Genomic DNA, 13,974 nt, shown 5'->3' with positions numbered 1-13,974 from the left:
ATTCGATTAATTAAATTCAGAAAAATGAAATGTCACTTAATTGTAGTGGCACTTATTAAGTAATGGGAAATAAACCTTTTTCTGTTAAGAATGCTTTTAAAGAAATTTAGTTAAGAGATGAGGTTTTTAATCAAATCTGTACATCCGTGTTGTTCTGTCTGCCAGACAACTCTCGAGAGAAAAAATTTTTGGCTTCTGTTGATCATAATTTAAACACAAAGCTCTGGACTGTTGCCAACATTTTTACGCGACATTTTAATAATGACTATATTTTCTGGGGAACAAAAGTTGCGAACGCTACGAATAAAGCAAATAAGTTTCGTTTGTTTCGTGTCCATTTGTCTAAGGTGGCATGTATGGAAAAATAAACACAAAAAAGCCACTTTGCTAAATCATATTAAAAGAAACTTGAAAAAATCGACAAGATGACCCATCAACGCCAGACTTTTTACAGGAAGGGGACATTTATTCAGCTATGTCAACGACTACGGAGTTCAAACTTTCCATGCAATCTTTAAAACTAACTACAGATATGGAATTAGTTTCTGACGCATTTTACCATCTTTTACTATATCTACCATTTTCTTGCCATCAATAGCCAATCCAATAGTAAAACGCAGTACAATAGCAAAATTTCTACAACTTCCATTACAGTCTAGAGACATCGGACACTTTAACCCTCTAAATGGCAGTTTTGTGCTCAAATGAAGGCTTTGAAGATATCTGTGTTCAATTTGCGCAAAATTCAAAATAAGCAAATCACAAGAATTGAGATTGATTTGAAATGTTGGGAAGAGAGCTATAATGAAATGAGTGGCAGTACAATAATCCCTTCATGGTATATATATATATATATATATATATAACCTGTTTCTTTTCCAAGATAAAGAAGATATTGTTGAATAGTTTGAAGAAGAAAAAAAAGAATAACTTCTCCTAAAAAACTAGCTGTAACTGAATTGGTTTTACTCCCGGCCTCTCTTCCTTTCTGTCTCTTACATTCACCCTGTTTACAACCGTGAATTTTCAACAGTTATTTATGACTTTTCGGTCAATTTTAGTCTATCTTTAGCCAGTGCTCTCTACGTTTATCCAGAAAATGGCGCAGTTTTGAGAAAACAAGAAAAGTTTGCGATCTAATTATTTAATATTTCAAAACTTACTCCAATGCAGCGATATCTGGGCTCACAAAAATAAGCCAAACAAATGAAAATAATGCCTTGATTTTGATGATTTTAATTTGGATAACAAATAGGAGGGAAGTTCATAGGATAACCTCAGAGTCGAGGAATTCGTGTCTGACAACAAACACTCACATGAAGTTGGAAAAAATTACCCTAAAAAGTAGCATGGTTGTATAACTGTAGAAATTCGCAAATGCAGTCGCACCCACCAACTATTTTTTGTATTAATTTTCAATTCCAAAGTCTCGTTAACTAGTTTAAAATACTGAATTACTAAACCGCAAAAATATGCACCGCCATTTTTCGACAAGCATAAAAAATTCATAATTTCATTCCTTTTTACAACAGGAGTGAAATTTTTTTCACGGAATGTCCCAAGTTAAAAGAAACAGGTAAGGTTGTTTTTCCAAAAGGAGTTTATAGCATTTAAACTATCAATATTTAACACGTTCACGCTAGATTTTCTAATCTTGGCGGCGCACCGGAGTAAAAACTGGTAACAAATAAATTTCATTTTTTAGTTTTTTTCCGGGAATAACAAAAATCCATAACTACCAATTGTTTTTAACGGATGCAATTTTTATATTGAGTCGCTTCTTCGTCGCGATAAATTTCCTTACAGTGAATTGTTATCGTTGAGAATAGATTAACTCCTCCCGAATATTATCTAATATTGAAATAGTACTTCTACCAGTAATTTCACTTTTCCCGGCGTGAACGTGTTAAAAGAGTGCTAGCTAGTTTTATAAATATTTTCAAGGTCTGCAATCGTAGCAAGATATATACACACCATATAAACGAATTATTGTAATACATTTGTTCTAATTATATGGGTGTCAAACATTTTTTAAATTAATTTTTTGTAAGTTGCTGTATAATTTGTGGTTTGTTCTATTTCTAGATGACGTTAATCATCTCTCTGAATAAAGCTCACTACCTGCTTTACTTTTTGTTCATTATTGTGGTTTTTAGAAAAATGATGCAAACTATTCGCAGATATAATGACCATCGTGGTCTTTAAAATATAATAGCTTCTTCTCCATACAATTTCAAAAGTCAAATTCTTTCCACGGAGCCTTCGAATACCTTGAGTTAGGAATTTTTTTAACCATTAATTGCATTTATTATTACAGCTTTTATAGATGCAATTAATAGTCCTTCATTTATTTAATATTTCCTTGAATTTTTTGAAATTATTTAATTGCAATGATTGTGAAGAAAGAAATGTTAAAGCAATGTTTATTTTTCTAATCTAAACACAAATTAATGTATTATGAAAAGGATAAAAGCATTTTTGAAAAATTTCATCTGTATTTCACATCGAATAAAAGCAACCAAATTCAACTATGAAGAAGTATGCTTCTCAAATAACATGCTCAGCGTTTCCTTTATCATTTTCATTTTACTGGAAACCATAACTCTTTCATTACCTTTTACTTTATTTTCTTCTTTTCCTATTTTCTTTTAATTTTTTTTACGTTCTTTTATTTCATGCTATATCAGACCGATTGCCGTGCACTTTTTCAGTGATATGACATAACCAACACTTTAAAATTAACAACAACCTCAATTACATATTCCTCAACTGCAAAATTAACAATTCAATTAAACCATTTTTAAATACTAAGTCAACGGAATAACGATGCTCGCTTTTCTCCTGTATCAAACTAATGCGAAAAAAAAATTTAAAAAAACATGACGATAATTTTGAAACTTCGTGGAATTTATTGTTTTCCAGACGAGTTTTATATTTTTTATTTTTACAAGATTGCATTTTTAATGTTCTTACATAATATTAATTTAAAATATTTTTGTGTTCCCTTTAGATAAGCTAATTCACAATTACTGTCTTAGTTAGTAATAGTTAGATTATAATATAAATATACGAATACTAAAGAAGGAAAATAATTTCTAAATTAAAAAAATTAAAAAATAAATAAATAACGATAAAACGCAAAAGAAATAACGGTATACGCTTTTTTCGCGTTTCAAACTTTTTTATATAATTTACCAATCTCACTGACTGTTGCGGACATTGATGAATGGATAAAGGCCATGTTTTGCTCAGGTAAATTTGACTATAGTTAAGTGAATATGTTATAATCAATAAAAGGAATTGTAAGTGGTGGATAGTTATTTTTCCTGGAAGAAAAAAAAAGATAGATATTAAAGTCAGTTTTTCGTCTTCGCCGGATAAGTAACAGCCTTGATATACCCCTGAATACCTTTCCTGCTTAACCTTGAGTTCTAAAACAAAAATGCTTTCAAGAGAAATTCGAAAAATACTCTAGATTTCCGAAATTGTTTTCTTAACATTAACATCATTTGAAACGCTTCATTTGTTTACTTAAATAGTGAGAAATTCACTCCCAGATTACTATCAGCGATTGTGACAGTATATTTTTCAAAAAAAAATTTCTTTTTGGAATAAAATTAAAATAGCGATGAATCATTTACCTGTTAAGAAACGATTTGTCTCCAAACTCATTAGTTTGATGAAAAGTAAAAGTTTTTGAAAAAAAAGAAAGAGAATTTGCGAACAATTGTCAATGTTATTTTTATTGCGTTGTTAAACTTTCTCGACAAGCTCTGAAAATTGTCTTTTTCCTGGAAAATAATTTGTTTCCCGACTAATGAGCGTAGCCTAACAAGAAGATTACCTTAATTGTTCGCAAATGGAAATAATTTCATCAAGGTTGTTATGCTGACAAACTGTAATTGAATTTTTTTGTTTTTTTTCGTACTCTGTTGTTGAATATACTTTAATTTGTATAATGATGGTGCGGCAAACGGATTCCTTGTTAGAAAAATAAAATAAAAATGCGTGAATAATTCGTGTGGAGAACATTAGTGTTTTCACACAAAAAATATTTCTGCGTTTTAGAATAAATAGAACATAGTATACACTCCTCCCAGTGCACCCGGAAAAAAAATCTAGCTACATTTGCTTGAGATAGAAGACTATCTTATCCAACTTACATTATACAGGGTGTTTCGTATTGACTGCCCATGATATCTATTTTTACATTCATTTTCGACAATGAAGGAAATAAAAGCGTACGAAGAGAATAATTAACAGAGTGCAATAAACTTTCTAAAACCAGACTGAACCTTAGACAACTTCTGGATATCTCGGAAGCCGTTAATATATTCACATTATCTAACTAGTGTTCAGATTAACCTTTAAGGGATTGGCTAGTCATAAGTGCATTCGAACGGAATCAAAATCAGGATGGTTAAAAAAAAATGGTATCTTATGTTTGGGCATGGCCAATTTGACAGACTTATTTTTGCTTTCATTTTAACCAATAAACCTTGTTTGTTAGAAGTGTAACTATATAATTTTTAATTCGAACTAATTAGTACTGAATAGAATAAAGCAAACTATTATCACCCCACCCACAAATAAACCGCTATAAAAGTAGTTTGGCTTATTTATTTTACCCTGATTGTCGCCATTCTAAGAATGCGTGTATGGCTTTCTCGTCTCGAAGAGGTTAACTAAGGTAATTCGTTAAAGTACGGAATTAATTTACCTAGATAATGTGAACATTAATGGTTTCCGTATCATTAAAGTTCAAAAGTATGTTTTATTCTTTTAACTCTTTCCTGATTGTTTTATTATATTTATTGACTTGATTCTTTAGATATTGAAAAAAAAAAACAATTGAATGACAGGTTGATTTCCTCAATTGTAATAATATTTTAATCGTTTTTATTCTCTTCGATTAAATGAAGTTTTAAGTGATTGATGTTTGATTTTACCAACTAATGTGTTGTTTGATTGTAGTAACTCAGTTTTAATAACGAAAAATAAACAATTAACTTTATGCTTAATTAATTAAGCGTACAGAAGCGTTGCTGTTGCTCCAGCAAAGTTCTAAATGAGTGCCTAGTACGTTATGTGTTTGTTATCTAGGTAGTTTTAGAAATGAAACAATTTTTTGGCATTTCCACAAATTCCCCTTCTTAATCTGTACTTCAGCTACAGAAGCTGTAGTATAAATAAACAATTTTACCCCTTAACTTGTGCACTCGAGTTAATTCGAGCGCGATAAACAGGCCGAACTGTGCACACTCGAGATAATTCGAGCGGCGTTGTATTTTATGCTGCTATAATTTTTCACACTCGAATATAATCGAGAATTGAAAATAAGAATGTGAAACCTAAGAAAAAAAATCGTTTTATTGATATTTATCATTTACATAGGATTGTGAGCTATACCAGAAATGCCAACTTCATACCTGCCAACTTTTATTCCCTTCCTTTATGATTTTTCCCAGTGGTATAAAAATGGAATTAAAATTTCAATTTTAAGCAAAAAAATACGTTGTATTTGAAAAAGCTTAACCTGACAACCATGATAGTAACGTATATTAGTATATATGCTTAAATTGTTTAAGAATAGTGGTGACAAAATCATTTAAAAATTAAGTTTATAAAAGAAAAAAATTGTGTATATTTACTACCACTTTAAATATAAAAATAAAATTTTACGCCAAATGCGTAAAAGTTGGCAGGTATGCAACTTGCTCCGGACAGCAAATATATATTTAAAAGTGGTAGATTATGAATTGTGATTCCTGGTTTATTGAATTCAATTTAGTAGATTTTTATCCACCACTATTTCTAAGCAATTCGTAGGCTTATATAATTCATCACTTAATTAGATATGTCATGTTAAACCTTTTAAAAAGAGAGCAATAGTAGTAAAATATTTGCAAAAGTTGCTTTGTCGTTATTTACCACTTTTTTTTAATTATTTTGGCGTGTCCGGAGCAGTTGGCATCTCTGTATAACACTTATTTATTCAAGAATAAAATATACAGAGATGCTAACTTGCGCTCCGGATAGCAAATATATATTTTAAAGTGGTAGTTTATAAATTGTGATTCTTGGTTTAATAAATTCAATTTTTTTTTACTTTTATCCACCACTATTTCTAAATAATTCGTAGGCTTATGCAATTCACCACTTTGTAATACTTTTGTCATGATATACCTTTAAAATCTAAAGCAAAAATAGTTAAATATTTGCAAAATTTACTTTGTAGTTACTTACCGTTTTTTTTTTTTTAAATTATTTTGGCGTGTCAGGAGCAGTAGACATTTCTGAATATAGCCTTTTTCCATGAAACAATAGATCGGTATATCAAAATTGTCCTCCAAAAGAAAAGACAATGTTCTAAAGTATGATTTTTATATAAAAATTATTTTTTTTGGCCGGTTTTTTTTTTCAAAAAATCTGTGCGTTAAGGGGTTAAACATTTTAGCTGTAACTTTTACAAGACGAAGGATATGAATATACTCGATATTTTATTAAGGTTTGGATTTAAGTATTCGCTTAAAATCAACATTCATAAATACACAAGAGTGAGAAATCATCTTTTTTTATTATTTCAGTGATGTGATTTTATCTGTCACTATTGTACTCTGACAGGGATGCCAAGGGGGGTGGACTAAATATGTAAAAAGTGGTAACTGATATGTAGCAAAAACCTATTAAAAGAAATTAAAATTAACAACATTTTGTCACATTTGAAAGTGTTCGTGAAGGATGTTTTCAATTTAAATATGAATAATTTGTAATGTTAGTCATGGTGGTAGTTTTGGTTGAATTTTTAACTAGATTAATACGTTGAATGCCATGGGGTCACCGGTGACCGGCACTGAGTTTTTTCGTAGAGCCACGGGGTTCACCAGAGACCGGCGAAGGCAAGATTATTAGAAACACATAATTCGAGTAAATTTTTAATTTTTTTATATTATTTTAGTTATTAATATGGTTTGAAGAAATTAATGCAATATAGAACACGCAAAAATAGTTTTATTTATATACACAGAGCTGCCAACTTGCTCCGGACAGCGAATAAATATTTTCAAGTGGTAGTTTATTAATTGTGATTCTTGGTCTAATAAATTCAATTTAGTAGATTTTTAACCACCACTATATAACCTACTACTAACTCTAAACAATTCGTAGACTTATATAATTCACCACTATTATCAGGTATGTCATGCTGAACTTGCAAAATCTGTCTAATATTTGCAAATTTAGTTTGCAGTTATTTACCGTTGTAGCCAGACGGGCAAGCCATGTAAAATTATCATGCCATTCAACGTGTTAAAAATTATAAATGAAATGATTGTCTCTACCACTTCTTACATTTAAAGTCACCCGTGGTATACCTCTCTGAACAATAAAATGCTATAAATCATAGCAAAAAATCCTAAAACTCTAGCTGATCCACGCGGTGTGACAATTTCAGATGGAAAGAATATTTGAACATTATTAAAATCTGTCTGTGGGCAAACATTTTTAACTTCTTCTAAACAATATCAAGGAATTAAATTATTCAAATAAATAACCGGTTGATATGCATTGAAAAAAAAAAAAAAGAGAGATCCGGTCTCAGAACATAAGACTTGTCGAACAAAACGTTAAACCTATGCACTACCTAGGAAGTGGTTCAAATGCAACATTTTCACTAAAGAGTAAAGTCAAGAAAGGGGTAGGACATTTGTGCTTAACAGAGAGGATATTTTCTATTGTTAGCTACCACACTTAGCTTGCATCACAATTGAATGATTTAACCCTTTAATGGGCCATTTATTTCTGGTAATGGTAAATTAAAGTATTTTTGGAATTGAAATTGATATAAGAATAGTAATTGATATAAGAAAAAAAACTTATTTAGTTTATAAAAAATTGATCTAAATTTTAATGCCTTTTTTTTGGGTAAGTATATGTACCTCGACCTATTACGAACTTATTGACATTTATTTTTCGCTATTTATAAAATAAATTTTATAAATGCCACAGGCTTCAAAAGGACTTATGTATTTTATAACTTTTATACGTTTTCTTAAACTAAGAAATGGTCACCAATTTTATTCAAAAGCACTTCAAGAAAGCTGAAGCTATAAACAAATGGAAACCTAAATTAAAAGTGGTAAAAAACCTCGGTGTGGATTTTAAAAATTGGTGGTAAGTATACTTACAACGGCCTTCGAAAGAGTTAAGTTCGATGCAAAGATATTTACATTAATGATATATTATAAATGGGGTGGGCAAGATAAACGTAGTTTTTAAAAAGAAAATTAATGAAAAGAATAAAATACGTAGCACATTAACAGAGATGGCAACTGCTCTGGACACGCCAAAATAATTAAAATAACGGTAAATAACTACAAAGTAAATTTTGCAAATATTTGACTAATTTTGCTTGCTTTTTAAATGGTATAGCTTGACATATGTACCATAAAGTGATGAATTATATAAGCCTATGAATTGTTTATAAATAGTGATAGATAAAAATCTACTAAATTGAATTTATTAAACCATGAATCACAATTGATAAACTACCACTTTAAAATATATATTTGCTGTCGGAAGCAAGTTGGAATCTCTGCATTAAGGACTACAATTGTGAAAACGTTAAGTTTCGCTGTTATGTAAACTGTTCATTTTTCGAGAAAAAAAAAGCGGTAGGAAATTGAAGCTGAAACTGGAGCAGATATGGATTCACTCTCTCTAGGAGGGAACTGAATAGAATAAATACCCTTTTCGAACCTTACTCAGAGTTTCTCGAATCCAAAAGAAATATTTATGTCCTTTAAACGCACACACACAAAAAACAAAAACAAAAAATTCGTTTTATCCCTAATGTATTTGATTGCATTATTGCGATAACTGATTACCTATTGGTCCATTTTTTCTAGATAGATTTTTATAAACACCCAACATTTCAAATCATGGGTTGCAAAATTGCATCAATTAATTAAACGATATTTTGTCCTCTTGTCTTCCAGTGGGCTAGATTGATTTTTCAATACCAACCAATATATTTTTCTGAAAACGTAAAAGAATTCTCTTCCTTTTTTCTGTATTCACATTAAAATCGACGCCAAGACAGAAATTGTAACTAAGAACATATAAATACTTTAAATTAATATTATGCAAAAACACTAAAAATGCAGGATGGTGAAAATAATAAGAAAAAAAAACTATGTCTGGACAACAATCAACTCCAAGAAAATCTAAAATTATCTTTTTTCTTCTTCTTTTTTTCTTAAATAGAGCTACTTTTTTACTAACCCTTTCGGTACAGTATATCCAGTCTGGAAACACTAATTTAACAAAGGTTACAAATCACTAGAAATGTTAAATTGCTTTTAAACTTTTCTTTTAACTACGAAGAGCTTAAGTATGTCACATTACTTGGGATTACTGTCTGAGGGCGCACTTGCTAATGTTTTCGCTGGCTAAAATTTTATGTTCTGGAAAAAGTTAATACTTATGTTAGCCTGAAGTTTTATGACTCTTTATTTGTGTTTATGATGCTGAAGTTGATATAGTCGAGAAAGTTGATTTAGTCAAAAAGTGTACGGGCATGAATATGGGTGTAGCGTCGGAAGTCACGGCCCCTCACCCCCCAATGATTTTTCTTAACTTCAAAATTTTTTTTTAATAGTTATTACTTTTTTTTTGTATAGAAGTGTTTCCATATTTTTTTTTTCTTGTATAAAAGTGTTTCCATATTTTTCAGTATAGAACTGTTTTCATATTTTTTGGGCATAGAAATGTTTCCATATTTTTTAGTATAGAACTGTTTTCATTTTTTTTTTGTCATGGAAGTGTTTCCATATTTTTTTAGTACAGAAGTGTTTTCATATTTATTTTTAGTATAGAAGTGTTCCCATATTTTTTTTAGTATAGAAATTGTTTCCATATTTATTTTTAGTATAGAAGTGTTTCCATATTTTTGCTCCTTGTATATTATATAACTGTTCAAATCGGAAACGATTTTTGTCTCTACAGAGTCAATAATATTATTTAAAACTTCGATACAAATATTAGACATTCTATCTGGTAACATTATATGTCTCTTACGCTTAATTTTTTTAAATTTTACTAACTTCTTTTTTGTTACTCTTAAAATCAAGCTAAGTGTGAGCTTAGAAAATAAAATTCTCCAAGGAGATAAATAAGTTTTTTCTTCAATAATGGGTAAACAGTTATTGTTTAAAGCATAATAAAAGGTTAAAAAATTCCTTGAAAAATTTCTTAAAATTGCAATAATTTTCAAACAAATTGGAATTTTAAAAACAATGGCAATAAATTTAAAAATGAAATTTAACCTTTCTACACATCAAAACGTATTTTTATTTAAACCCCTATTTTCGTCCGATTCTACAAATTCAAATTTAGCCGTTGATAATTCTAGAATTGATAACCGAATACATTTATTACATCGTGTCCCTTCAAAACTTTTTCGAAATTTCAATTTTCTAAGTCTTACAGTTTTTGCGCAGCAAAACTAAATGTAATCTAAGGAAAGAAAATCACCATAAAAGCACTTGAAATTTGATTTTAAAATTGAAATTTAAAAAAAAGCTTATAATAAATTCATACTCAAAAATGATCCAACAAGAAATTTTATCTCTGTAGCTCTACAGTTGTACTTCCGCAGCCTGCTGAGCAACGTGCATGCTATTTTTTGCTACAAGTTAAGCAGTTTATAAATCTCAGACTAATTATAAATTCTTTTCCATGATAATCTCTATACAGTTTTCAAAAAACTCCTTCTGGATTTCAAGATTCCTAGCCAAAACAGAGGCGGTAGAGTCTCTCACAACTTTTTAATATCAAAGTTTCGTTTCATAGCTGCAGACAACTCCAGCATATTTTAAGCTCACAGTTTATATTCTGATTCGTTTTAATCTTAAATATTTAAGTAAATTTTTTTTTTATAATTTCTGTAATTTTTACCAATAAAATCCATTTTATACGGGAAAAAAAATTTCACTGCTTAATATAAATGCGGCTTACGTTTTTGGGCATGTTTCATTACAATGTATGTTCGAAAATATTTTTCTTCAGTGGTAGTAAAATGAAAATTAAAGAAATTTTTAAAAATAGTGGTGGATCTAAAAGATTATAAATTGAGTTTATAAATGCAAGGATTATATAGAAATTACATCTTAACCCTTTCGGGCCGACTGTCACAAATACGTGCCAGCATAAAACCGTATCAACCAGGGTAAAAAGATAAAACTGGTAATCAAAGTAATTCTTTAGCAGTTTATATGTGGGCGGAGTTATAATTGTTTGATTTATTTAATTCACCATTACTTTGTTCAAAATAAAACTATTTAGTTATACTTCGAATTAACATTGATTATATATATGATTAAACTAACAATAATTAAGGTAAAAGCAAAGTCAGTCTGTCAAATTAGAAACGACTACATTTAAGTTACCGTTTTTTATTTAATTACGTCCTGATCCTGATTTTGTACGAATGCTTTTCTGAATCAGCCGTCCCTAAGGGGTTAATACCACTTTAAATATAGAAATAAAATTTTACGCAAAATGAGTAAAAGTTGACAGGTATATATATATATATATATATATATATATATATATATATATATATAAATATATATATATAAAGCCTTGCGCCCCCTCAAAAATTTCATTCACGCTACGCCTATTTTCCAATGGGTGGAAAAGAAGGACTTAAAAAAACGACGTGTAACCAATAAATAAAGTTTCTCTCTCAAATAAACTAACTGCATAAATTAAGAATAGAATCAACTGGGATTGCGATGAAACTATGCATAAATGTATGAAACATAAAAATAACGATTTACTCTATGTGTAATATTGTTATGTTATGGTAGATAAGAATTACATTGATTCTTTAAAATAAATACTATTAATATAAAACTAATCTTTTAAATAAATACTAATAATACCAATAATCCTCTTTAAAGGGCAAGATAAATGTCTTCTTGGCCATTCGGATCTTTAAACAAACCAAGGTAGTTAAGTGAAATTAGTGAATTTGCGCCAGGTAATAAAAATTGAATTAAATAGAACTTTACGGGAAAAAAAAAGAAAACTATTCTCTATATTGAGTGATACATGTTTTGTTCATATATATTTCCATTGTTTATGTAGATTTTCTTCCTCTCCATCGTTTCCAGGGCTGTCAATTTTCGGAAAATGCAAACATACCCATCAACAATCGAAGGCAGTGCGAAGTATTATTACAAATCTTAGTGAATGAAAGAAAAGAGTTTTGAAGGAAACAGAATTTTGATAAAACTTTTATTACAACTCAAAAAAATAACCAGTTGTCTATCAGCAACTTCTTACATGTATTAAAATTAATTGCATATAGTGGTGGGAAAGTTATTTTAATTCGAATTTGTTAAAATGCATTAACTTTGATACTGCTGGAAAAGTTATTTTCTGAAACTACGGAAATTCTGTAGTGTGGAAGGTATGAATATAAAGTACTGGTGATAAAAACATCCCTTTTCTAAATTTTTTTTAAAGAAATAAAAAGAAAAAAAGGAGAGTCACCTTAGACTGTACATTCTAATTGAGAAGACATGCTTTACTTTTTCGCTGGTTAAAGAATGGTGGTAGCTTAACCTTTAAAAGCAATTTGTTTTACATTTCTAGCGGTTTGTTACATTTGCTTAATTGGTGTTGCGAGACTAGTATCGCTGCACCGGAAAAAGTTCACAGAGATGCCAACTGCTCCGGACACGCCAAAATAATTTTTAAAAAAACGGTAAATAACTACAAAGTAAATTTTGCAAATATTTGACTGTTTTTGCTTGCTTTTTTAAAATGTATAGCATGACATGAGTACGATAAAGTGGTGAATCATATAAACCTACGAATTATTTAGAAACAGTGGAGGATAAAAATCTACTAAATTGAATTTATTAAATCAAGAATCGCAATTGATAAACTACCACTTTAAAATATATATTTGCTGTCCGGAGCAAGTTGGCATCTCTGAGTTCATGACAGTTCAGTAACAGTTTACTTAGGGAAACACGCGCAAAATTGTATTTACTATTAATAAATAGTGGTAGTTACAAACAGTTTACCAATATAAAAATAAATGACAGTATTAAATATATTTACCGAAATTTACCTCATAAAAAAATTCCTCCCAAAAATAATAATAATAAGTAACTCACCTCTGTCAGCAAAGCACCTGACCACATTAGCCCGATGTGGTGTCGGAGAAACTGTCAATCCATCGGGTGCAGCTACAGACCGATAAAGTTCCAACATATACGGAGGAGGCGCGTGCCTCGGCCACCGCTGCTGCAGGGGCGTCGCCGACGTCCCTCCCTGAAGTACCTCCAACAGCTTCTCCAAAGAAGCAGCCCCTGCCGCCGATACCGTCACAAGTATGAAGAGCAGCAGACCGCCGTTCCGGCCGAAAGCCGACATATCCTCTGACACAACAGGGTGTACCAACGAGTTCGAGGATTGCCCTTCCCTGCCACACCACCCCTCTTAATAAATCCAGTCTTCTCCTGCCCGAATGCCCGCTGCTTTTGACTTGAGACCGGCTTTGTAGCTGCCCGCATCTTTTGTTGGTTCTTATTTTTTCCCGTTAGAAGTAATTTGTAGCGACCCGCCTTTTTTTTTATATATTTTATTTTTTAGTCGTTTTACTAATGGAGTGAAGGGAGAGACTCTTGGTTAGATTTTTTAAAAGTATATAATGAAGTCGGTGACATGGAGAGAGTTGAGTTGTTCTTAGTAATTGAATCATCGTTTTTATTTTAGTCATTATTAGTACTGTTTTTAACGTTTGCAACTCCCATGCTTGATTTTTTTTTTTTTTAAAAAAAGAATGAAGGAAGGAATTGAAAGTAAAATTAATTTAAAATTTTCAATACTGTATTTCTGAAGTAAGTTTTAAAAAAATTAAAAATAATGAAAAAAGAGAGAGAATTTTTTTTTGTTGAC

General features: G+C 30.2%; 1 protein-coding gene across 1 annotated transcript in view; it reads right to left on the bottom strand.

Annotated features, from left to right (window-relative positions):
- Positions 1-13,594, bottom strand: part of LOC107441097 (bone morphogenetic protein 2-A) — a 51,741-nt gene extending 38,147 nt beyond the window's left edge. The window contains exon 1 of the mRNA XM_016054244.4: positions 13,191-13,594. Coding sequence (XP_015909730.1) covers positions 13,191-13,449 — 259 coding nt within the window. The 5' untranslated portion in view covers positions 13,450-13,594. The remainder of the gene's footprint in view (positions 1-13,190) is intronic.
- Positions 13,595-13,974: the final 380 nt, after the last annotated feature.

This window comes from Parasteatoda tepidariorum, chromosome 4 (assembly GCF_982258835.1).
Source record: "Parasteatoda tepidariorum strain Cologne lab strain chromosome 4, Ptep-v5.0, whole genome shotgun sequence".
Lineage (NCBI taxonomy): Eukaryota > Metazoa > Arthropoda > Arachnida > Araneae > Theridiidae > Parasteatoda > Parasteatoda tepidariorum.
This window is presented reverse-complemented; position numbering and strand designations above follow the sequence as displayed.